The 26,978-nt window shown below is 42.5% G+C and overlaps 1 protein-coding gene across 1 annotated transcript; it reads left to right on the forward strand.

The window, feature by feature from the left end:
- stk40 (serine/threonine kinase 40) lies at positions 1 to 21,762 on the forward strand. The gene is made up of 11 exons (XM_058647809.1): positions 1 to 228; positions 4,640 to 4,766; positions 5,254 to 5,339; positions 5,991 to 6,134; positions 7,524 to 7,748; positions 8,561 to 8,613; positions 13,716 to 13,831; positions 15,976 to 16,120; positions 16,925 to 17,044; positions 17,149 to 17,233; positions 18,036 to 21,762. Exons 2-11 carry the CDS (start codon positions 4,649 to 4,651, stop codon positions 18,252 to 18,254), a joined length of 1,311 nt encoding a protein of 436 aa, XP_058503792.1. The 5' UTR covers positions 1 to 228; positions 4,640 to 4,648; the 3' UTR covers positions 18,255 to 21,762.
- Positions 21,763 to 26,978: the final 5,216 nt, after the last annotated feature.

Raw genomic sequence — 26,978 nt, forward strand, 5'->3', positions numbered from 1 at the left:
TTGTCAGGTGGCGCTGTCGCTGTGGAAAGATGCGATCAGCGAGGAGCGGAGGCTTAGCTTTAATTGCTCATTTCGGCAACAGAAGCTGAGCTCTCCTCGAAGCCGAATTCTCTGTAGTGTGTGCTGCGTTAGAGAGAGTACCCCGCACACTCACCGCAGCGTTTACCCAAAGAAATGTCCACGTTATAAGGAGAAGAGACAGACTTTACCCGGCGGTTTCGGTTCGAGGTAAGCGCAGCGGCGACTACGTCGATATCTAGCTTTCTGGCACAGCTAGCCAGCTGTAGTGTTGCCTACTTTGTTTAAATGGCCTCCCGGCTGCCCCGTGTAGCATGCAGCTCGGCGTTACCCAGTGTCACTGACCAGCAGTCACACCGTAACCTCTCTGGCATCGAAACATAGACACAAACGGAGCATTAAGCTAAGTAAATGCTGCTTCGTGTAGTTTGCTTCGGATGAGCAACTCCTTGTTGTGTGTCCCTCTTTGTGTGGCCCCGGTGTGCCTGAAGCTGCAGCAGCAGCAGCGGCGGCTTTAGCTCAGGAATTCACTCAGCTTTCAACCAAGTTTGTATCTGCACTTTAGCCCATTTTATTATCTTAATATACGCCATAATCCGCGTTTACGAAAGCGTCTGCGTTTGGCTAGTTAGTTTAAAATAGCCACCTTAGTCACACACTTTCTCCAACACGCATATGCTGTGCAATGAGATCTAATGTGTGTATTATTGAACGTCTCGGGGGTGATTAAATAGTAATTGCTGTGGGTTAAAGCACATTAGCACCTAGGTATTGTAGTTATTCGCTGTTCTTGGAGTGGTCTCTGTTGCACGAGTTGAAAAAGGCATAACGTCAGCGTTTTACTGCACTGCACGTCTCGCTTCGCTGCCAGAAGTGAACACTGTGTCCAGACCTTGTGGTCGCAAAATGGCACCAAACAATGTGTGACATGACTGTGTGTCTTTGTAATTACTTACTTTTTTGTTTTTGTCTTTTTATCGTCAAGTGATCTTATAAGGTGACCTTGTGGCTGCAGTCAGGGATAGTGTTATTTCAATAGTGTAGTAAACAGCTGCAGTTTTAGGTTGTGTGTGTGTGTGTGTGTGCCGCATGCTGCCTCACATGACTGATTGACATGTCAGTCAAGCAGCATGACTGAAACGAGTATGACCTTCTGGTTGCTGTAGCTTTTTGTCCTTACTTTGATGTTTTTTCTATTTGTGGATCCATTGATCAGGGTCATAATAATCTGACCTTAACTCTAACCACCTGCTTAAATGTGCCTTTTGTTCTTTTGTCCATCTCGATACTACCTTGATGTTTGCCATTAAGGCTCCAACTAACAATTATTTTCACTATGTCTTAGTCTGTCAATAATTCCACAGTAAAGCAGTACATTGTTTTGTCCATTCCGTATAAGACTTTGGCATAAAATGATGCTCTATATTTCCCCAAAACTCAAAATGAGGACTTTCTCAAATGTTATGTCCACAAGCAATTTTGTTTGTTTTGCAGTAGAAAATGTCACATTTGAAAAAGCTGAAAGTCTGATCTTATGTTTATTTTTACACTCCAGTGGATTAAATTGTTGCAGTCTTATTTGTAATTAAATAGGGATGCAATTATTAATCAAGTAATTGATTATTAACCAATTACTTCTAAATTATTTTTTTAAATGTTTAGAGTGAGAAAGTTTCTGGCTCATACCAGGAAAAACAACCCCTCCCATTTTGACATTTTAATACGATTATATTCTTGTTTCTTTGCTCCTTATTAATGACGGTTAACTATATTTAGTTGAATTGAGGACGTTATTTTGATGTCTGACAAACACAGATTGACACTTTACACCATGCCTTACATTTCATGGATGATGGATTATTCGGTCGTGACAAAAAACGTTGTCAGTTAAGTTCTTGCAGAGCCAGACAAGTAGCTTGGAGTTTTGGTGGGTGGATCTTGAGACACCTACTTGGTTGTTTTGTTCTGATACTATTTAGGGAGCCCACATTTCCCGTGGGCACCAGCAGCGTGTCTCTCCTCTTTTTGTGTGATATGATTCAGAGGCGGTATCTGTTCTTGTCGTCCCTCTGGTACAGTCACAGGCTGCCTTGCCTGCCAGATCACTGGCTATGCAGAGAGGCACGGCAGTGACAGAAAAGGATAGCTGTGCGCTGTCATTGCGCTGATGTCATTCAGGTCAACGTGCATTCTTCGGTGGCATTAACCTTTTGGTTTTTAGATGCGTCTGGGTTTGGCTTCGCAGCACTACAGCTGGTGTTTAGTAGGTAGAGGAGTAGCCTTGGGTGCACTTTTTGTCAATGAGTCAGTCTTGTATTTTTAAGTCCAGTGTGCATGCATCAGAATGTGTCTTATGCAGCTGTAATCACTCATCACTTCTGTAGAAATGTATGGGTATATGTCCTTTGTTTTACTCATGCAACAGCAATCAAAGTGCAATATATTTAAACATTTATGTGGCAGTTCCACAGTATGTGTATAGTTGATTTTGCCAGCCATTTTGGCTGCTGAATGAAAAGCGTTGAAACAATTTCCTTCCCCAGAGCCGTTTGAATAGCAACACTCGGTGAGTGTCTGTTGTCTTCCGTGCTCTGGAGTAAGATGCTCTCTTACTATTGGCAGCATGACTTGGTGTCACTCTGGCTTGTGTCATAAATGCACTCAGAAAACCTCAGCTCATCAGACTCGGTGGGTGATGACTAGCGGAGATGGAGACAGATGGGCGAGAGACACGATGATGACACTGTCTGCTGTCTGGGATCACAAAAAGCCTCATGGAAGTGAGAATTCATACCAGCCCATACTGACTGCCAACTGTCCAGCCTCCGCTCTGCCCAAAAACGCCAACTGGCGAGTGGCACACGATTCGTTTTGTAACGAGAAGATGATGTAATGTTATTACAAAGGTTGTGTTTTTGGTTGTTTGTCTTTTTGTGAGCAGCATAACTAAAAAGTAGCAATTATTAGATATTGGCGATGATTTGGATATCGTTGCTGATTTGAGGATTTATTTTAAGCTTGCAAGACAAGTTTTTACGCAGGTAAAAATGTGTATTGAATTGATACAAAGGTATGTCATATGGCACTTTTCCACTAGCGTGACTCCTTCAGCACGGCATGGTTATTTTGCTTTTCCATTAGTGATAGTACCTGGTTGTTTTTTTAGTACCTGCTCAGGCGAGGTTCCAAGTGAGCTGAGCTGATACTATGCGTGACGTTGTCAGACTGCCATCCACTGATTGGTCAGAGTGCCGTCACAGGAAGAGCCATGAGCAAGAAGTCCGACACAAGAATCAAAGTGAACAATGCCGACCTGTAGATCAGTTCAAAAGACTTAACAATCCTGAAAATGTGGGTTAACCTCCAACATTTAGCAAGGACATGTCTAAAATATCATCATTTAACAGAGGAGTCTGGTGTATTTAGCGACCGCTTTAAGTTTGCAGTGTATGCAGTGAGATGTTATTGGTGTGAATCATCTCTCTTGTATAGCTGGCTTAAATATGCACACCACAGCTAGCAGTCATAGACATTACCCTGCACATATGTCACTTTTTGTTTCCTGTTTTGGGCCTACATTCTTGTTGAGATATTTTTGTATTTTTTTTTCATGAACTCTTCCTCATTTGACATGGTGTGCTTGTCAGAAGCTTGAGAGCATTTCAAACGCTTATTGGCGTCATCACCTGGACATTTAAGACTTCTCTGTCCAATGGAAACTTGGGATGACAGAAGGGTGAATCATTCCTCTCGGTTCAAGGCTCCACTTCCCTGTTACGAGAAACCAATGAGATTTCATCACAAAGGAACTTGGTATCAGTAAACAAAGCATACCTCTAGCTCGCCGAGTTCTGGGAGGTAGATCTGCTGTGGCGGTTAAAGTATTTTGTGTAATGATGATGTGTCACTGGTTGTTCCAGCATGTGAATCTGGTTCCTTGGTGTTTTTTGTTCCCTGTTGCTTGTCCTTTCAGAGGAAGGTCTGCGTAGATAAGCCGGCTGTACAGATTTTCAGATAAAATGTGCAGATTAACAGAAGGATTTTTGGAAATCCACGTCTACTGCAGTAGGAAAAAAGATAGAGCAATGTGCGGTCTATTGCTAACATTTGAATTAAAATGCCTATGTTGTAAGAATTGTCTGCTAGTTGAATGCATTCATATGAAAACATTTTGCATTTAAATTACAGATTGTGGCACGTTTGCATTTTTACTGTGGGGGGGTGGGGATTGACTCTGAGGTGTCACCCTCGACACCAAAAGCCATCATTCTGAATGGAGCTGTAATGGCCTCACATTCACACTGAGGTGTTGGTAAATGTGTGGGAGGGATATTTAAAATAGTCTGGGAGGAGCTGCCTTTAAGTTTAACTTCTCTTGCTTCTGTTCGCTAATCAATTTGCCCCCTGCCAGCCCGGAGGACTGCTGTTAAAGCTCTAGGTGAAGTCTTTATTTTTAGATGGCCTAATTTAAAAAAAAAAAGAAAAAGTGGTGGCTGAAGCTCGCCGTGTTGTTTATATCATCTGAAACTGAAACTTTGCGTCATTGTACTTGCATGTATGCATTCATCTTTTATCCTGACTATCTTTACCCTGTGTGCTAATCTGATTTATTCCCCCATAGAGCTCCAGTATGTCCAAGCGGCGTTTGTCGGAGAGGGGGGCTGGAGAGTCATCAGGCAGGGCCAGCAAACTGCAATGTCCTGGGATATCCGGTAGTAACGCCAAGAGAGCCGGGCCCTTCATCCTTGGTAAGGAACGCTACCAGTGTTTGCTCAAACCCCCCCAAAGTAGTAGCATGTGTGGCTGAGGTTGCATTTTTTTGTGTGAAAGTGTAGCTTAAACATGTGTGCAGGAAATCAGTAGGCAGGTATTTACATCTCTGAAAGTGAGAGTCGTGGGGTGTCTCTGTGTGTACGCTCGCCTGAGGAAAGAATGCTAAGAATTTTGCTGATCCCCATGACATCGACCAGAAAGGTCCGAGTCTATGGCGGAGCAGGGTTATTTCCTCCCACTGGAAAAATATATTTCTTTCTTTCATACTTGCAGTCTTTTATGTTTTCTACTACACAACCTCCTCCACTATTTGCACTGCAAAGTGCCAAAGAAAACATTACACTTGGGGTGTTAATGGGATCGTGCACATGAAGCCTTTAATGAGTTGCAGTGAGACAGACAGCACTCCGGCATGTTGCCTGCCTTTTGGTCATGCAGCTGTTCCTTCTCTTATCCTTGCAGGGCCTCGCCTGGGCAACTCACCAGTGCCCAGCATAGTGCAGTGTCTGGCCCGAAAAGACGGTACAGATGACTTCTATCAGCTCAAAGTAAGTATGTTTTTTTTTTTATCCCTCTCAAACCCTGTGAGTTAAGCACATGCTTGAATAAAACCATGAGCATATCTGAAAAACAAAGCTATGATGTTCCAGCAGACATGTGAACCTTTGACCCTCTTTTTGGTGTTCGCTTTATGGCTCCCCTCTTCGAGTCGCACGCAAACAACAAAACCTCAGCTTGGCAACGTGTTTATAGGGGCTATCCAATGTCTGTTACACAAGGACAGGCTCGTAGAAAGAGAAGGGCTATGGAGGGGAGGAAGGTAGTGCCCCACCTGGAATGTCAACTTTTAACCCTCACGACCATGTAGTGAGTCAGTGCATGACCCCCCCCACCACCCGTGACTACAGCGCCTCAGTGTCTGCTGCACAGCTTGTTTCCTTCACATTGGTATATGAGCCACCATTTTTCAAAGCTGCTTTTCTGCTTTGCAGTCTCCCTTCCACAGGTTGTTGCCTCTTGTCAAATGCTAAGCAGATGTAAGTCAATGTGACGTCTCCACTCATTAAAAAGTTCACTTGTGGGACTGGAGATTAGCCACACACTAAATGGTTAAAGCACTCCTTCCGCTCTCTGATCCTGTATGAGTTGTCTTGTGACCTCCTAAATGTTTGCTCTGTTCTTATGTGGGGTTTCGGCAGATCCTGACGCTGGAGGAGCGAGTGGATTCTGCGGGCGAGACTCAGGAGGAGAGGCAGGGGAAGATGCTGTTGCACACAGAGTATTCCCTCCTGTCTCTACTGCACAACCAGGATGGGGTCGTCCACCACCATGGCCTCTTTCAGGTAGACTCAGGCCTGCCTACATTTGGCAGTTACATTTGTATTGACGGGTGTTTCATACATCGCCAGTCGAATAATTAAAATGGTGCCAAAGATTAGCTCCTTGCACTATATGATTTATTAAACCTGATTTATCCTCGCTTCTTGCTTGACAAAACAACAATTTAAATTTATGCTCTGACTAATTGTTTCAATCATCTCCATGTAACACACCTCAATCCAGCTCTTTTAGTTGCCAGTTTACATTATATCATCCTGTTACGTGCCGCCAGCCTGTTAATTTGTATCCATATTTGTCCTGCATTTAATTTAATTTTCATAATTGAATAATTATGGATTTGAGGATGAAGAGGTTTTGAATTTACTTTTACTGCACAGTGGAAGCAGAAGATATCGAGGTGGTCAGTGCGTCCGCTGAAACAATCAAGAGTCAGTCGGATAAAATGTCTTCATTTAGGCAGCGACTCCTGATTGCATTGTGTGGTTCACTGTGGTGAACTGTCAGTTAATTTCTATTCACTTCAGAATTATGGTAGTACAATAAAAAGTTTGCTATCATCAGCTCTGTAATAGTTCTGGAGGTATGCCTGTCATTACTCCAGCCAGCTGCTTATGTTATTCTTATCAGGGTTTTTCAATAGAGAAGTGAGACGACCATTAATAGCCATATACATCAGCAGACACTTTCTCTTCACACAGTAGTTGTATCCTTTCTCAGTGAGCCTCCCCTCCCTCACCTGTCTTCCCATCTAGCTCATCCTCTAACTTTGTTATCGTTCCATTTGCCCTCCCTCCATCTCTCTCTCTCTCCCCCCTCTTTGTGTTTTCCTCCTTTGTCTCTCTTTCACTTCCTGTCTGTTTCATTCTGCAGCTGCTCTCAAAATAGCAACATTGAGCCATGCACTCAGATTCATTTAGGCCTTTAATATTGATTGGATTATTATAGTGCGTCTCCATTGTGAGACAACCCGGTTAATAATGTATGCTTTCAGAGGTGCCGACTGCATCTAAGAAAAACACTGACAACCTGATACAGTAATCAATAATACGTGGTGACTCTGATAAGACTGGAGATGGAGAAAGAGCATTGACCTTTGTTATTCCCCCTCCACCACCCAGTGTGTAGGAGTAATGTCTTATTCATATCGGATACCTACAGGCTGTTGATTGATAGCCTCTGCCCTGCTTCAATCTATGTATTTCTTAGCTGAATGAATCAGCTTGCTCGGTAATAAGAATCCATTGAGTTTGCTGCATTCACATATTTATGTCTCGACTTTTATCGACTGACTGTGTCAATGACGTAATGTGAAATGAAGAAAAGCGAATGCCTTCCTGAGCTGCTGGTCGTTTATCACATGCGCCGCTGTTTGTTGTTTTCTGCTTCCTCAGGACCGAGCCTATGAAATTGTAGAGGACATGGAGGCCAACAAAGTGCGCAAGATGAAGAAGCGGATCTGCCTGGTGCTGGACTGTCTATGTGCTCATGACTTTAGTGACAAGACGGCAGATCTAATAAACCTCCAGCATTACGTTATAAAAGAGAAGCGGCTAAGCGAGCGCGAGGCCATTGTCATCTTCTACGATGTGGTGCGTGTGGTGGAGGCCCTTCATAAGGTGAGTTTAGGTTGGCGTTATGTATGTACAAAAAAAACTAAATGCATAGCCTTCTATAGTCTTTGACGCTAAAATCAGTGGGTATACCCTGGCTTTTGTGAATGTGCTATGAGAGGCAATTAGCTTGAATTACCAGCAGTGGGTCTGCATCCATGCTGTCTATCAAAAGAAGACACAAGCAGACATCATGACACTAAAGCATATAAAAGTGGTGTGAATAAGTATTTTTATTACTGCACCATATATTGCAAAGTAATGAACAAATCTGCAGACTTTGTTATTAGCTTAGCTTTTAACACTAAGATATCTAAATATCTTCATTGGCACGGCGTGTCGCGTAATATAAGTAGTAGCATGAATGGGAAGAAGTGACCCCGAGAGTGAATTGGCTTCATGATGCACTGCAAACAAAATGAGTTGGAGGTAGAAGAAAACGTTAAAAAAAACCTCACTGCAAATGACGTCAAGAAGTAATCAGTACGTTCACTCGGGGCTTGCGTTCCCTCGCTTATCCCAACTCCCCTAACCCAATGCTAATTGGAGTTGAAGCTGATTTGGAAAAAGGTGGGATTGAATGCCCAGTTAAACACATTCCTGCTGATCCCACTGGTGTATTTCTCAGAATTGCAGAAAGCTTGGATACTACAGTGTTTTTGTCAACTGTTGAAGAAATTGTTTTGTTTAGAAGTGGCACATACTTTCTGATTACTCATTTCCCCCGTGCCACTCCTAGAAACATTTTTTTTTTTTTATACCAGTGATTCACTTGGACTGACATGACATTTTCTTTCTTCTCTTTTTCCTGCTGACAGAAAAACATTGTGCACAGAGACCTAAAGCTGGGAAATATGGTGCTGAACAAACGGTAAGATAAAACTCTTCTCACGTCAGTCCTTTTGCTGCCTACAGTCCCCTCATTATATGGGCTCATGTCATTTTAGCCTGCCAGTAAGTAATTCTGTCTCTGCTCACATGTCTGAGAAGCCTCAGCTGGCCCCTAGCAACCAGGATCTAGTGTGCATTTGGAGTTCACATTCTCTGACCAAGAGTGAGATCAGTCACAGCAACGTAAATCTGGTTCTCTTGCGCCTGACTGTGGGTCACTGCTTGTGTGTTGAGTAAAAGCTGATGATTCATCCCTCATGTTTGTATTGCTAGAAGGTAAACTGGACAGTTGTGCAGAACAGGGCAGGGAATATGCCTGTGTTATCTTCTCAGTTGGAGAGTGTTTGGCATGGGGGAACAGGAGCTGTTATAAAACACCCCAAACCCTGTTGAGTACACCTCCAGGTCGCAGATCCAGATGGGCCTTGCACTAAAGGAGAGCTACCTATCCGTAGAGCTCTGTTCAAACACCATACACACTCGGTGTATGAGATGGATTGTGTGTGTGTATCCAGGGGGGTAAAAGTCAATCATTCTAGCGGTAAGAGAACTGCTATTTGCTCTGTTTCAAAGAAATATGGCTAGATTTTGCACCGTTCCTGTAAAATGTTGCCCGTGAACAACAACACACACACACACACACACATTCTTGGAGACTCATCATCCCACAGTCTTTTGATTTGGAAGAATATGACTAACACCGATACACACACTACACCTACGGTCTCACCTCCATCCAAACACCCTCTGAGGTTGCGTCACACTTGAGTATAATCATGGAGTTGTCCCACAGACGTTTTGGTGACTTGCATATAATCTGCATGTCTGAGTAGGTGCTTTGAGATGAAACCTCCCTGGCTTATCCTTTTATCTCATACATGCTTTTCATCTCGGGCACCGGTGCCCACTGCCCCCAACACCACCTGCAGCAGCAGTAGCAACAGTAGCAGCAGCAGCAACAGTAGTAGTAGTATTGATGATGATGGTGGTGGTGATGAAACAGGAGAGTGTTTTGGCCAGGGGAGGAGGGTGGTGGGTAGGAGCAGACAGGCAGAACACTCCGTCCCAACTGGAGACAAAGGAGAGGCCTGCCAAAGGCCCCATAGCTCAGAGCTGACTCACACCGCAATGGATGTCATGCACACAGTGCACAAACACAAGTCATCATTTTTTTACCCTCTTCCCTGCTTTTTCTCTTGTTTTCTTTTACACTCCAATCCTCGTTGTTTTGCCCTCCTCCTTTTATGCATCATGCTTTGCTTGCACGCACGTTTTCCTCTGCCAACTCCACCCTCTATCTGTCCAGTCAGTATGGGAAAGACACGGTCAATGTAGAGGCAAACCAAACCCAGAAAATTCCCTCTCCTTCTGCTTGTCATAACTCTGGGAAATGCCATCAACAAGCTTGGCAGTTGATGTAAGAATAATGCGATTTCCTCATACAAAGCCAGCACAATGTCATCAATTTTACATTGTTATTATATTGCTTAAGGGGCATTCATAGTACAGCATAATGGCAATAAAAACTCTTTTATTAGTATTCTAGTATGAAAGTTGAGCTGCACTGAAGCTTAGGTAAAGTACAAACCTATAAATCATCAGTTTGTAACATTTCTCACATATGAAGCGCCCCCATCTCAGAACTTGCCCTGCAGTTGACCCCCCTTTCTCATCAGCTGGTGTATTTTCAGCAGAATGACATGGGGGGGTGCATTGGGTTTCTGTTTTCCTGACTTACCCGGGGTCACATGACCAGGAAGCGGAGATGATGCGGTCTCTCTCCAAACCCTCTGGGACACTTGCCTCATAAGGGAAACATGCAATTTTCATTTACACAATCTCCGGTGCAAGAATAGAGACCCGGGTCGTGATGCACACTGACAAAAGGACAGACTGCTTCATAAAGGAAGCTTTTATGTCAAGGGTCCTTGAAGCATCACACTCAGTTCCTCTGGCTCAGCCTTTGACACAACTCAAGGCCACTATATGGTTATAGAGACTTGCACCACAAAAGCCGTGGAAGCAGCTGAATCACATAAGTAGCTGCAAATTATTTGGACTGAATGTTCAAAAGGGAAGAGTGAGCTTGGAGCATTAGGTTGAAAGGCTGATGCTGAGTGTTTGACAGGAATTGGCTCCAGACACTGTAATGGGAGCTGTGTGTGTGTGTGTGTGTGTGTGATGGAGCAGGGTGTGAAAGTGAGAGAGAATAAGGGAAGCTGTTGACCTCAGACATTTTAAAAAGAGGATGTGGGTGAGAAGCGTGATCTAGAGAGGACTCAGGCACCAGACCGTGGCTGATTTTTGTGTGCATTCGTGCTTTTGATGGCGTTTTCTTTCGTGCAGGCTCAGCATGTGAAAAAAATCTGATTGCTCTTGAAGTTGCAAGTTTGTCCATGTATTTTAAATCTTTACGAATTTTATTTCTTTGTCAGTCCATCACCATACAAGCTTAGTCATCAAGGCAATTATCCCAAGCCACAGGTTGACTCATATGTTTGTCAATTTGCGGCTTCTTTTTTTTAATTTTCTTTCTCACTGTGATATAGAACAAACTGAAAGTCCCATCCTTCGGTTTTAATACAGTTAGGTTTCTGCCACAAGCAAAATAAGTTTACCTTGATGACTCAGAGAGAAGTCTTTGTTTCCACAGAAACTAAATCAATCAAACGCTGCTGCTTAGAGCTTTGGTTCTTGTCAGACATGTGCCAGTGTGTCTTGTTTGGCTGAAGTGCTGATTTTGGTCATCAATAAACTTACTTTATGATGAGTCTTGCACTTACATCGGGACTTCACGAGGATTGTACAAAAAGAACATGTGAAGGTTGAAGTGCATTGAAAATAAATGAATTTGCAGTACACTGTTCATGCACAGAGCTTTGGACTTTTAAGACTCTCGTGACAAAAGTGAGTCATCTCATCTGTGGTTGATTGAGCTGCAGAAGTCCTCGCTGAAACAACAATGTCTGCACATATATATGCGGTTTCCCTCTTGCATTGTGTATTGTATTTTTTTCTATTTAAACTTTATGCAAGTTCAGCAAAGTAATGATAACAAGAAAAGTTTTTGGTGAGATGTGACTATAGAGCCGTGTTGTCCTAAAGAAACAGCAGAGAGAGAGAGCGATTCTGCAGAAATCAGCTGTCTGTGAATCACTCGGCTGATTTTCACATCATTCATACATCAACTGGAACTGACTTTTCAGAAGAGATGTTTTTATTTATTTATTTTTTCAATTATCGATTTATCGGCACTGAATCATAGTTGTTCAAGAGGAAGAGATTAGGGTTTGGGATCATTTCTGCAGGTCACCAGATGATTGAGGATGAAATACAGTACTACTATTGTTTTACGTGAGTTTGTAAGAGTCAAAGTCTGTGTTCCCATGAGTTAGTGTTCGGACAAAACAAAACATCAGAAGACTTATTTTGGGAAATTGGGTTCATGCACTAAAGTCGGCCCCACCTCTGACTCATGAGGATCCAACCAGTTTGTTATGACAAGACAGAAATAGCCTTTTTCAAAGTTCAAAACTAACAAGAATCAGAAGAGCAGATGTTTTGCAAGGTGGATCTGCGCTGGACAATCTGACAGCAGATCTATCAGCTCAATCGAAATGTGCAGAGTGCTGAGATGACATGTATCAGAAATCTCACTTCCTGCTACAGTGTAAGCAGCTGGGACATGGTCACTGCACCTTTCCCCTGATTTACAGGCATGTGAAGTGTATGTGACGTAAATGCCCAGAGAGATGTCAAAATAAAACATTCCAGCCAACGTGTCAGAACCAGATATAAAACTTAGATTCATTCCAAAAGCCATTTGTTCTGCTTAAACAGCTGTTCTAATTGTGCATTCGCAGTATGGAGAGAAGGGGAGGAAAGAAAAGTCCCAGAATGCTCTTAAACTTAAGAACTGTGACAAAGATGACACACAGTCATGTGTGAGTACTGAGTGGCTTTACGGTTTATTGTGACTGAGCTGAATCAGCAGTAGTATCAACAGTTTACTGGTGCAGGTGAAGACGACGGAACCGCAGCAGCAGTCACGGGTTGTGTTACTGTAAAATCCACAGTTAGATCCCTTCATGTTTAAGAGCACCAGGACAAGCATGTACAGAATAAGAGATGAGTGATAATTATTACTTTAATTTGATTAAGCGTTTCAGAGACTCACCACTCATTATTTATGCATGTGGGAAAAAAAGACTGTCTATGACGGTTTAACGCACAGGTGCTCAGGGGGGGTTGCATGCCTGAGCCAGATTGGTTTCTAGAAGGTTGGGAACCAATGGCATAATACTGAATACTGCGTTACAGCTGTGTCTGGTATGGACCACAGTATGGCTGATCTATTTATTTAATAATCATTCCATTAGCCTGTTGCTTGTGTGTTTTGTATCATATGTCAGCAGTGTGCCTGTGTATTTGTTCTGCCAGTTAACATAGCACAGGGGAGGCTTAAAAAAAAAAGGATCAGCAGTTCGGAGGAATTTCACGTTTGCTATGCCAACAAGTTCTACAGTTACTGCTGTAAGAAAAGCAACCAAGCACTGACAGAAGCCTGAGGCCAAAGAAATCACTAAATGCATTTATTGAAGTGTCTTGCAAAGTTATTGTATACCTTTTTGTCACCTTACATGCACATTCTGTACAATTAAGATGTTTATCAAGACTAAAGTTTAACCAGCAACCGTTAACGTGCTTGAAACAAATATTTTGGACGGATTTTTATTAAATTTTGTTGATGCGAAACACAAGATGAGGAATATTGTATTGAATCAAACTAAAGTAATTAAAGTCTAAGGTCATGGGAGACTGGGTGTGCATATGCCATTGTGCATCTGGCAGTTATGAGATGAAGTGAAGCATTAAATTATTTTAAAAACGACTTCATGCTCTGGGCAATTAGTGCAATGACTCACACTCTGAACATCGTGGTTTCATCATGTTAAATAGAAAGTTCCAAGCAACTCGTTTAGAAGGAGGAAATACTTGGCTCATTGTTTGTGTCAAAAGGGATTCTCTAATCCAAAGTCAGGTGTTGATCAGGTGCGTTTGCTTGTTTGTGTTTGCTTGTAGGACTCACCGAATCACTATTACCAACTTCTGCCTGGGAAAACACCTGGTGAGTGAAGACGACCTGCTGAAAGACCAGAGAGGAAGCCCAGCCTACATTAGCCCTGATGTATTAAGTGGTAAGAGGAAAAAAAACAACAACCCTGTATTTTAAATGACAGAATATGCATCAAAACAAGGTGCTTTCCTGATGGTGTGTATAATGACGTTTGTTTTTCCAGCATTCAGCCTTTGAGTGACAACTCTGTATCACTCAGAGTTGTCACATTGTAAAGCTGACAGTCCAACAGTCACACCTTATTTTAAAAGGGAATTCCCACCTGGCCACACTTGGGAAATCCTTACTCATTATCTGCTCATACAACAGTAACGTGCATCTTGGTGGACTGTAACACAAGTGAACAGTGAACAGTATATTGCATTTTATTTTAAATGACCCTAGAGGATTACCTGAACTTTGGTTTGATTGAATAGATTTGATTTAGACTATCATCTTGGTTTTTGAAGGCCAGTTGATTCTATCAATTGACCCTTTACTTGTTTTGTTATTCATAATGAAGTAGTAAAATGTAATGTTGACTAATTAATTTCCTCACGCTCCTGCTCTGCTGTATATGCAAATAAACAATTTTGCAATGACTAAAGGGGGGGGGGGGGCAGCGATGCACTTTCCCGCTTAGTTTGATTTGTTTCAATTCCTCTTGCGTTTTCAAGCAGAGTGGAGTTATTCCTGAGCATATTCAGGCCGACCAGCTGTAGTTTATTTTTGTGCATAGTTCTGTTATGCCTGGTCCCCACTGGGTGCGTGGCGTGTGCATCGTTGCTGCTGCTGCTGCTGCGTCTCGCCCGCATCTAGAGTACACTTGCCTGAGACTTCTGAATGCAGAAGACCTTTTAAAGTTGCAATGGACGCCTTTTTCATTGTGATTAAACTGATGGTTACAGTGTGATGTGATAGAAAAACGACATCAGTTCATGTTTATATTAATCCCTATCATGTTTTCGCTCACTGTGCTATTCTCTTGGCCAGAAAGAAATTCAATCGTTAAGTTGACAGCATAACAACAGATACACTAACCTTCATGTGTTATCTCTAAGTGTTTTTCATGCAGTGTTTATTGTGACACAACCTTTGAGTTTGAGTCATCATGATCTAGTTCATTCATATGTTTATTTTGAACACTTGTGATCAGATCACCTCAGTAGTTAATGCCATTCCGATCAGAGTTGGGGTCCAGACTGGGTCCTGTGACTGTTTCATTGACCATTGCATAACATCTTGCTGTCAGTCTTTGATTTCTCCAGTTATTAGGCAACAACATAGAGGTTATGTTGCAATCACACACTGTCGAGAGCTGGGAATAGGTTGTGTTTTTTTTCTTTCGTTTTGTGTTTACATGGTGATGTCGCATTTTCTCACGTTTGGTGTCTGCAGAGGCTGTTGCTTCCCCCTTTGTGTGAAATAGTGGTTGTTTGCTCAGCTGCACAATGCTTGTTTTCCCCAAAGCAACAATGCACCCCATCAAGCTGATGCTAGTGCATGCACTTCCACGGCTGACCCCAGTGCTGTCCGTTTAATGACTGGTCTCCGAAAGGAACATCCTGGACAGGGAACAAGACTGAGAAGATTTATTTCAACCAATTATCATTCACCTCCAGACACTCAAAACTGTAGAGGAAAAAACCCTGGGCGTGTATATCAGCATAACGTGACAGGCACACAATTAAATAGAGCTTCAGTGACTCACACTCTGATGACTCACTGAAGGGAAGCTACTCCCATCTGCCCCCTTCCCCTCCCCTCCCCCCGCCTGTGTGTGTGTATGTGTGTGTACATGCGTGCGTGTCTCACAAGCTGTAACATAATTGCCTGCTGCTGTTGTTGCTGCCGCCTGCCTGGCTGTAATAACACTGCCTATGGTCATGCACAGCCGTGATGCTCCACCCTCACCAGCTCCACGGCTGATTTAGTGGCTCAGGGTTAATTATAAAAACACTTCTCTCATTTTAAAAGCCAGCAGTGTGCTGTAAATTTCGTGAAAAAATATAATGGATACGCTGTCATTGCTTGTGTTTGTTTTGCACATCGTGTTAATCATTAGACCCTGGTGGTTTGCCAGGAGTTGAACTTATAAAAAGGGTTTATCAACCCTCACTGAGTCACACGGGGCCAAAAAGCTTTGCACTGTAGAAAATGTTGATTTGAATCTGCGTTTCTAAGTGTCACACAAGTATCGTCATCCTCTCGTGTTCCTTTTTCTAGGTCGGCCGTACCGTGGGAAACCCAGCGACATGTGGGCTCTTGGTGTGGTCCTCTTCACAATGCTATATGGCCAGTTTCCCTTTTATGACAGCATACCTCAAGAGCTCTTCCGCAAAATCAAGGCTGCAGAGTACTCCATCCCAGAGTGAGTGCACGATCGGTTTCGGTACCGTGTTGATTAGTACCCCTCTCTTGTTCTCTCAGGACTAACTTCTCAATTTATCGGTCATATTTTGTATAAAATAGTATACAAAGCACACAATATGAACCCATCTCAGGGCATGTGACCTTTTAAGATATGTGCTATGCAGTAGAGTAGTTGACAATATGATGGTATCTGGTGTGCACTGAAAAAGGAAATGGTTAAACAAAACTTAATCACTTCCCTTAATTTAACAGGTCACATGAAAATTGTGTCATAACATGTAAACTTAAATTTGAATTGAACTTTCACTCATACAATGTTGAATTTCGGCAATGCTGCACATGTTTTTAAACAAATCGCAATATCTGTCTGTAGGGAGGGAGGGAGGGAGGGAACAACACAGCTCACAAGCTAATGTTGATGATAAAAATAAAAGGATTATTTGTGTACACTGGGATCCAAAAGTCTTGGACCACTTCCAGATTTTTGGACCCTGCCTGTGACCAACTGATGACTGTGTCCGTCACCTCTTGGTCAATATCATCTGACACTGACCCCAAAAAGCACAGTTTGCACTGAATAATATTTTATCCATTCATTCTCTGTGATATTTGCAGATTTCCCCATAAAGCAAAAAGAATCAATCAAATCAAAGCTTATAGATTTTAAATCCTTACATGCAAAGTATTAACAGAGTGAGACAGAGATCGGTACACTTGATTATTCACATTACTTTAGTTGCGTTTCACTAATAAGAAAACTTGCCCCTCTTTCCATCCCCCCCGTCCCCTCCCCCCCTCACAGGGACGGCCGTGTGTCAGAGAACACAGTGTGCCTGATCCGAAAGCTGCTGGTGCTGGATCCACAGCAGAGGCTGACTGCAGGAGAGGTGCTGGAGTCGCTCAGTGCCATCATTGCCTCATGGTAATTGCTCCCCCTGCTGGCTGTCAGAAAAACTACTACAAAAGTGCTTCCAATAAATGACTGTGGATTTTTTAATCATTATCGCTGTGTTTTTCCAACGACAGGCAATCTGTTTCATCATTGAGTGGCCCTCTGCAGGTGGTGCCAGATATTGATGACCAGATCAATCACCCAGAACATCTGCAAGAGGTAAATGATCAGATAAACACCTATAACGACTAGAATAGAGATACTTGAGATAAAGAATTGACACTTGATGATAATACTCCATCCCCACTGGGCAAAAGCCTATGAGAATGTGTTTAGCTGCTGTTCACTCCTGGGTAAAATGGCTCAGTGAAGGATGTAGAAATGCTAAATTCTTCTTCGTGTGCTTCATTTTTGGCACAAAACTAAGAGGCACAGTTATCCTCTGGACGACAGCATAGCCGTTAGCCACGAAGGTCTTTAGCAAACCTTTCTTTTTTCAACTTTATTTACTTCATACTTTACTGTAATGGATTTCATTAATGCCTAGAAACTGTTCACTGGCTGTCAAGTTCAAAGTAGAAGATACGCAATAGCTATGACTATAACACTGACCCTTATTTTGTTTCCTGTGAGTTTGTGTTGTCACATTTAATAGAAGGGGGGAGTAAAAAAAAGAGGTGAGGTAAAGGTAAAAGGTGGAGAACAACCATCAGCGCTGAGGATGGTGTTAATCATCTGTTTTTAATCAGATTCATCCAGGTTGAGAAATCTCACACATAACTGATCATTTTAGTCTTGACTCGATGTATTAATGTGAAACAGTGGATGTGGTTTAAAGTAATTCATATACAGCAGCATTCTTACACAAGGCAATTCAATTACTTTACAGAGGCAGAGAAAATGTCAACATTACATCAAAAACATTGGAATTAAAATACATCTGCGCTTGAAGGTCAAGTTAATGTCACCGGGCCCAGATGCTGCAGCAGCTCACTGAACAGAATATGATTTCTTCCCTCAGGCCAAGGTGATAGAAGAGTCGTCGCAGTACGAGTTTGAGAACTACATGCGGCAGCAGCTGCTGTTGGCTGAAGAGAAGAACACTATCCACGAGGCCAAGAGCTTTCTCACCAAGCGTCAGTTTGGCAGCATTCCACCCGTGAGGCGTCTGGGCCACGACGCCCAGCCCGTCAGCCCGCTGGACGCTGCCATCCTGGCACAACGTTTCCTCCGGAAGTAGTCTCCAGCCACCCCCCCCCCATCCTAGCCGCTCTGGTCTCCTCAGGGAGTTAAGGACACCTGTGGAGTCCAGAGAGGACAGAGGAGAAGCTGAACTTGAATATCCCACCCCCCCTCCCCTGAACCAGGGACACAGGTGCCCAGAATCCCAAAGGTGGGCTTTTGGGGCGAGCTAGTTGGAGCAGGTCATGAGGAGGCCACAAGAACAAACTGCCAAACCAGAACTCGACTCCTCATGCCTGGATCCTCTAGTGAAACATGGAAAGGCCTGGAGGAGGATATGAACCAAAGGTTCTTTGCCCTCAGGTCACCCACAAGTCAGATCACACTGTGCAATTAAACCTGATGGCACAGTCTCACAAGTGGGCTAACACAAGGCTCTGCCTCAAGTGTTGAAGAGACAATTTAATCCCATATCCCTCCTCCTCCTCCTCCTCCTCCTCCTGCTCTTGCTCCACCTCCAGGGTCCCCATACTGTAACACTTTACCCATCAACTCTGGATCTCCTGAGCAATACAGGACCAGAATCATGTAGCAACCCATTTCTCTTCCCAGTGGTTAATGTTATTGCCTCAAGTAAGATCACCAGATCACAACAATCACCTCTCTATACCTCCATCCCACCCTCTTCTTTCCACTCCTTCCTCTCTTCTGTTTTGATCTAGAGTCTGACTTCAGAATCAATCTACCTCTCTGTCTCTCTTCTCTGTTGGTAAACCATGCTCACTGTTCTGAGACAAGGGATTGTAACAATGGAGTCTTGATGCTACCAGTGATATAAAGCATTAATGTTTTCCGTCAGAGTGACGGTGCTCTGAAACCTTTTTTTTTTCTTTTTTTTTTAAACAGTGGTTTCGAAAAAAATCTGAATAAGCTTTTTTATCAAATTACCATAATACGTAGCATTTTATCCCTAACCTTGCTTTAAAGATATCGGATATCAAAGTACAAACATTCTTTGATCTTTACAGAATGCATTGTCTCCTGCTTTTGCTTTTGCCCCTGTGGAAAATAACTATTTTTTAGCATCTAGGCAGCTAGTGTGAGGTACCTGGAAGTCACAATGCCAAGAACTGAATGAAGGGGGGGGGGAGAAACTGTCGGCTCCTCGCTGCCAAGGCAAGTTAATGGTAACGCTTCCTCAGTGCCATTATAGTGAAGATTAGGCACGGTCATGTCTCTGTTGCCAAAAAGAAACATGTCTTAAAATGACTCTCAGCCAAGGAAACTGGTACCCACAGTAATCCTCATTCAGAATCACATGACTTCCAGGGATTCCATCTTCCCTGTTTCTCAACATCATCAAGACAAATCTTTTTTTTTTTGGGGGGGTGGGGTGGGGGGGACAAGTGTTGTTCAGTATGAATGTGAACCATCATTCTACACTTTAAAATGTCTGCAGTATCCATAAGTGTGTGCGTGTGTGTGTGCGTGTGCGTGTGTGTGTGTGTGAGAGAGAGAGAGTGTGTGTGTGGGGCTGTTAAACGCTGTAAGCTTCTCCACTCTTTGTGTTCCCGTCTCTGGCCTGCCTCAGCGGCAGACACTGTGAAAAACCAGAGTCGACTTAAAATAACAAACAAACAAAAACAAAAAACATTTTATCGATGATCATGGACGCTCTCTTAAGATCAGGAAATGTTGCGGATGGGTTGCCATTCCCGCGCTGCCTCTCCAGTTCAACTTGTACATGTGTGTTAGGGAGAGAGCAGCTGCTGTGCTGGCAGTCCATACTGTAATATTCCATCTCTCTCTCGCTCTCTCTTATTGAAAGTGTTTCTTCAAACCATGGCAAAGCTACAAACCAGTGACTGTTAGGCATCTGTACACTGCAACTTGCCTTTGTGTATTGGTACCTGCTTCAGATTCTCTAGATTTCTTTCTATTTATATTCAAACCGATTGCATGAACATAGGCTCTGGAATATTTCAAATGTTGTCAAATCTGCTTTGTTTTTTTTTTTTGTTTCCCCTTTTTGTAATTTTCTCGTTGATTTATTTATTCACTAGTGTAGACGAACGCCCACTCACCCACCTGACCTCTAAACCACTGGTGCTTGTTTCACAGTTCGTCGTTTTGAAAACGAGGATATGTGTCTATCTTGTGTTAGCGATGCCGGTGAAACAGGCTCCACATCTGTTCTCACAGCTTTAAGAAGTGTCGTTGGCTCTAACATTAGCTCTATTCTTTCACCTAATTTAATCTAATCTGCAATCCTCCCAGCCACATTCATGAACAAGTAGCATCTTTTGTTTTTTTTCCTCTCTCTCGTTTGGGTTCTGGAGTCATTTTTCTGTGGTCAAATTAAGCTACACTAATAATAAGACTGACATTTGCATAGATCTATTTTTAACCGAATGAAACTCACACGTTATCTTGATTCACAGGAGGTTTTTGTTTTTGTGATGTTTTTGTTTTGTTTTCCTCCCCCCACCCCTCTTAAGACTGCACTCTGGTCAGTATGTAAATAATGCTCCGTCACGACTGTGCCAGTCATATTGTATGTACAGTAGTTCCACCCAGTGAGATACCAACGCTGTTTCAACACACGCTGATTGACGTGCGTTTATGGGCCACGTTGGCCGTCGACCACCACATCTGGAGGCTAAAATAATATGTAAAGAGAGCTTGTCTGCTTTCTCCCACCTCAATGTGAATTCCATAGGTATACGGCAGTATTGTAGTAGTCTAGGTCGTCCATCGGGAGGGTGTTTTGTTTTTTTCCATTTTATTTTCATGAACACTGAAGCCATCGCTGAATGCTAACAAAGTGATCGTCCGTGGAAATGTCTTAACGCCATCATCCATGACAGATTAGTAACCGGAGGTTCAGTTTGACCCCTGATGTCGATGTTTTTATCTGTGCCCCCCCCCCCCCCACACACACCCACACACACACACACACCATAAAGAAAAAGTGTTTGGTCACATTCTAGCTAGTGAATTGTACCACATTCAATGTTGGTTTTGACACGTTGTCACATTGTCAGACTGCAATGTGAGCTGAAAAGCATGGAAAGTAGTGTGAGGTTCAACTGTGTAAAACACGTGACTGTTGCATGATTTAGAACTCGCAAGTGTGTGCGCCGGAGGTAGAAGATGCCGATAATTCAACTCGTTTGGGTCCTAAAAATAAAAACCAGTGCGAGAATTTATTTATTATACACCCCCCCCCCCCCCCCCCAACAAACCCCGAATTTGAATGGAAAGTCTAAATTCTATCAGTTTCAGAAGGATTCTATTTTTCTTGTCTGATTTACAGTTAAGCCATTGGTACATGACCAATATATTACTGACCGTTTCAACTGGAAACCTAGTGTAGGATAAGAAATGTGGTGTAGTTCAAACCCAGTGGGATGATGTGTTGTAAGCTGCTTGGTCAGTCATGGGCGTCTAGATACAGAAAACTGCATAATTGTACAGATGAAAACATGTTTGTATAAAAAGCATATTTTTCTACTTCATCAGATCTCTACATGCATGTCAGCAATAAACTTTGATATGGAAACATTCACCGTTGTCACATTTTGTCTTACTCTCTTACTTCCTGTCTGGGTCACCAGGGGGAGCACTTCCACCAAAGAGAAACCTGAGTAGGAGCAGTTTGTTTTTGGGACAGAATGTCTGAATGTTCTTCTTTGTTGGCGTTTAATATATTTCTCTTCCAGATGTACAGAAAACGTTGAGGTGAACGTCTGTTCCAGCAGCTGCGTCTCTGTGAAACCTGTGTGAAGAATTGAACAGTATATGGAAGAAAGAGCTCTCTGTGTTTGTGTAGCACCTCAGTCTGTGGTGAGTCAGGGTTTTTGAACCAGACTGAGGTAGACGTGCTCACACAGGCTGCGAGACCCTGTGGGCTCTGTGCCGATGTCCCCCACCTCACATAGGGGTTTTGAACACACCCCTTTTGAACGGGGCTTTGCATCCATTTAAAATTGTGTCCTGTGAGCTGAAAACGCACATGGAACTCTCATCATGATTGTGGATACACTGAATCTGTTTCGTTGTATCTGTAGATGCTGCAGGAACAGTCTCTATGAAACAGTGAGTGCACATCTGCACGTACACAAACCTGCCACTTTATTAGGTACACAGGACGCCTAATTAAGAGTCAGGACAGCCTTCAGCTGTTGTAACCCATGTATGTCAAGTTTTTACATGTTTGTGTTCAGTTCAGAGAACGTTTTCTGCATACCATGCTCCTAATGACTGGTTATTTGAGTTACTTTCTGTCATTTTGAATCAGCCGGGTCATTTTCCTCTGACCTCTGGCAGCAAAAATGCAATTTCTCCCAGAGAACTGCTGCTCACTGGATTTTTATTTATTTACTCTTTCAGCTTCTTCCTCTCTAGGGGTCAACACGGCAGATAATCTGTTTATTTGAGATTTTTATGCCTGATGCCCTTTGTGAAGCAACCCTTCCATTTATCTGGGTTTGGGACTGACAGTTTAGAGTGTCTAATTAACAATGATCAGTGGGGATTGGGTAACTTGCTCAGGGGTACCCTAGCCTTTGACTTGGTAAGGGACTCAAACCCTTAGGTTACAAACCAAGTTCCCTTTCCACTTGGCTATGGGCTGCCCAACTGCTGTTCACTAGATAGTGACTCTTTTTTGTGGCCAACACTAGACAACAACTACAAGTTCAAAGTCACTTTCTTCATTCTAAAGCTCAGTGGTTAGATATCTGTGTTTCCAAGCAGTTGAACAGGTGTACCTAATAAAGTGGCAGGTATGTGTGCATACCCCAGGGTTGACATTTTGCATAAGAGAATGTAATAAAGTGGCTCCCAAGTGAAGGAAACGAGATCACGCCGATGATCACATTAGAGAAAAATCGCTGTTACCAAATGCACAGATGTTTCTGCGCGTCACTTGAGAGGGAGAACAAGTATGTGCTGCATCGTAACCTTTCCCACCCTTCTGTGTCTCAAGTGTGTGTCTCTCTCCTCTGGGTCGTTACACCGCACTCACGTCAAGCTTGGTGGAGAAGTCCAGAGATCTCAGGGGTCAAAGTTCCTCTATAAACTACAACCAGCTGGCCTTGAGGAGGTCCATCCTATATCCATTGGTGTGTGTGTGTGTGCTGCTGTGTGTGTTTGTGTGTGTTTGTCAAACAAGCAGTTGCTCAGAAATGCACAATGTTTATGTTTAATTACCTTCCAGAGCATTTACATATTCAGTAAAGTGCCGCTCACTTCCAGATGTATGTGCCTAACACAGCAAGTATCACAGTCGCCGTGTGTGTGTGTGTGTGTGTGTGTTTGTGTACTTTACAGGGAGCAGATTATTAAGATGCATTGCTATAACTGATGATATCTTGCCTGATGTCATCATATGTAATGTCTGTGTCCAACCTTCACCAGACTCTATGTCCTCTCCTGGTGCACAAAACCAGAGTTATACTCTTTTTTGTGTGTGTGTGTTTACATTTAGCAACAGATTTAAAGATAATCTGGTCTCACTGCTGCCTACAGAGGGCACACATGGATTTGGATGATAAGCTCTGGGGCTTGCAGCTGTGCGGCTGAATGATCACACACTCTGTTCTCTCCTGGTATTTATACTCTTGTCTTCTCTGCAAAAAGACCTCAGTGGTCAAACGTATCATTTTCTAAATGCTCTTGTGCTGGAGATGCAATTATCAGGGATTATAACGGCCTCATTTAGAAAGAGCAAATACATGATGCAGGGATAAATCACTCAATACGTGTAGAAATAAAATAAACACACGGGTGAATAAATGTTTATGCACTTTGATGATGAAAATGTAGTTTCTCCATTTATTTATTTACATATTTCTGTGTGTATTTATGACCAGATTACAGATTGACTGTAAAACATCGCTTACAATATCATTCCAGTTAAGTATTCACTGCAGATTATTTCATGTGTGGACGGAGAATCACCACACGTGAAATACAGGGATGAAAACATGAAGGTGAAGAACATAGAAAAAAAATAATAATTACAATTACAATTCGAAGACAGCTGCTCAGTCATCATTTCTACATTTATTTATTCATTATTCATTTTTGTTCATTCCATAATGGAACATTCGTATAATATACACCATATTTAGGAGAATTTATTTACTAGAAACTAATTTCATTGTAATATTTAGAGATTCAGAGGCATTTTCGCTGAGTGAGTTCTGTGACAATATTCCTTGTTAGATTATAAGAATGTCTTTTATTGACATTTTGTCCTTAAGAAAGTAACAAACATCACTAACTTGGCTGCCATTACTATTCAGATTAAGGATAAGACTTATATTCAGTGTATTAGATTTGAGGCAGAGTGCAGAATCAGCATTTTCACGTTGTTTCCAGTTGATATCGACTCATGAATAAGGGGAGAAAATGAGATTAGCAGTTTGTTGTTGCTGGAGAGAAACAGACGGTCTCCACATGAGCAGCATCAGGCACAGAGAAACATCTGCTCAAGGTTTTGTATTGCTTTGCTTTCGTCTCTCCCTCCTCATGTCTGCGCGTTGTTAAGGCAGATGATGAAGCAGCAGGTCTGAGTGACAAACATCATTCACCTGTCTGTCTGTCTGTCTCCTCGTCATGTCCTGGTTGTCCTCTGGTGTCATCTCAAACTAACACTGCGTGACCTTTGCGTCGGTGCCCGCGCTCTGATCTCAACATGTTACGTACATTTGAGGCACATCAATCAAACAAGGTAACAAAACCACGAGTTCTCGTATTCTGCTCACATTAAAGAGACAACAAGCTCATTCAGGAACTGAGACTTTAGATGTGGCTGCAGATCTGAGGAAGACTTTGTTGTGGTGACTTCACACGTGTGCTGCCTACAGCAGTAAACTGACGAAAGCAAGTACACACGCTATCACACACTCCTTTAATGTGCTTACTTTAAAGGTTCAAATAAGCAATAACGTGATATGAGGGGAAAACCAATTCAAACACGCTTTTAACAGTTGGACTTTTGTATTTTGTATGTTCACTTCTCTGTGACAAAGTGTGGTTCTATAAGACAGTCAGTATATTTATAGTGCATTAGCAAAAACAAAACAAATGACAGTGTTTGTCAGATTAAAATCAAACTTTTAATATACATGTAAACATATGGAAGTCTGTTTCTGCCCCACAAAAACGTCAAAATGATGAAATATAATATTAAGTCATAATATAATATCGTAATTACGAGATGCTAAGTCAAAATTGCGAGAAAGTATCTCATATATGACGTATATGCATTCTTATTTTTCTAATTTTTTTATTAGTTTTAAGTCTAATTTCTCAAAGTCACAGGCAGACAATGGCGTTGAAGTTGAATTACTTCTGCATGTAACTTTCTGATACATCCCTTTTGTTTCTTTCTGTTATGTTTCTTGTTTCCTGTTTTATTGTGAAACTTGCCTCTCCTCTGGTTTCAGATCGCTTCACTTCCTGTGTGTTTCCCCTCCGGTCTTGATTGTCTGCCCCGCCCTCGTTAGATTCACCTGTGTCCCGTTGTTTCCCTCCACCTCATGTATATTTAGACTCTGATTACTGACTTCTGTCCTTTTTTTGGATTTGTTTGTACTGAAGCTGCCGTTTGAGACAGTGCAGTGATTTTGTTTTTGAAACTGTTTTGAGTCGTGCGTTTGTGGAGTACCAGTCTTAACTCCTCACCTGTACTCTGCACATGCACCACAGTTCCAACAATAATAGAAGAAGCCGGTAGAGAGAAGAATAAGACAACAGTGAGCAAAATGCCAGCATAAAAAATGTAATATTCTGATGTTTATGAACATCAGTTGTTGATCCACTGTTTCCTCCACCCGGAGGTTTTAAATGTGGTATTTTGTCGCGTTCGTGTTTGAAATTCTTTGTTAAAAAACTCCTATGTGGCAAAAAATAGTTCCGAAAATAGGCAGCAGAGCAGCAGCTCCTGTGTCCCTGTGAGTTTAAAATGATGTTTCTGCCCATGGACTTTGGTTTGGGAGAGTGAGCAGTTAACAAACTTCAGTTTCTAGTCGAATAAGCGCGTTTAACAGCAAATATATTCAAAGATTTTTATTGGGATTTGGATTTCTTTAGTTTTAAGTGTGTCCCCGCTGGAACAAATGGTGAGAACAAATGGAAACAGCATGGCTTAAGAAAAAAAATGCCACTTATCATAAAACCAGCATTGTACTGTCTACTGAACGACTCAAACAACCAAAACACATCCTGGATTCACTTAGTTTTCTGATTCATTCTATTCTGGAAGTCTTTAACCATGTGTCTGTGATACACATGATTTTGTCTTTCTTTCACACAGAAAACCTGGACTTGTTCCCGACTGCGTGGGTGAGGGTCTTATCCAGAGGGTATTATTAGTCAAAAACCTTCACTCAGACCTGGGGCTTAACCTCACTTACTCATAATCACCTGAAACCCATCAGATTGTTTACAGCTGCCGAGTCTCTCTGTGACCTTGTCTACTTTCTGACAGAGTGAGACACTTGTCATCACTGCATTCATTCCTCAACTCCATTATTCTTTGTTTGTGTTTCCACTTGTTGCATATTTTGCCTCCACATGGCTTCATTCTGCAGCAACTGTTGCGTGAATCTCCAGAGGAAGACGCTGAGAAGAGCCAGGCCTGAGCGAGACATGAACGTTTCTTCTCACTGTCTTTCTTTTCCAGGACACACTGAGCAAAGACTGAATTTCCTCTTCTCGTTCCGCCTCTCTTCACCTCCCGAGCCCGTCCGTCAGGAGCCGAGTGCAGGGG

Source organism: Solea solea, chromosome 13 (genome assembly GCF_958295425.1).
Source record: "Solea solea chromosome 13, fSolSol10.1, whole genome shotgun sequence".
NCBI lineage: Eukaryota > Metazoa > Chordata > Actinopteri > Pleuronectiformes > Soleidae > Solea > Solea solea.

Coding starts and splice junctions, on each gene's coding strand:
- stk40 (XM_058647809.1), top strand. CDS start 4,649: ATGTCCAAGCGGCGTTTGTCGGAGAGGGGGGCTGGAGAGTCATCAGGC. Junction 7,749..8,560: donor TGGTGGAGGCCCTTCATAAG/GTGAGTTTAGGT, acceptor TCCTGCTGACAG/AAAAACATTGTGCACAGAGA. Junction 13,832..15,975: donor TAGCCCTGATGTATTAAGTG/GTAAGAGGAAAA, acceptor TCCTTTTTCTAG/GTCGGCCGTACCGTGGGAAA.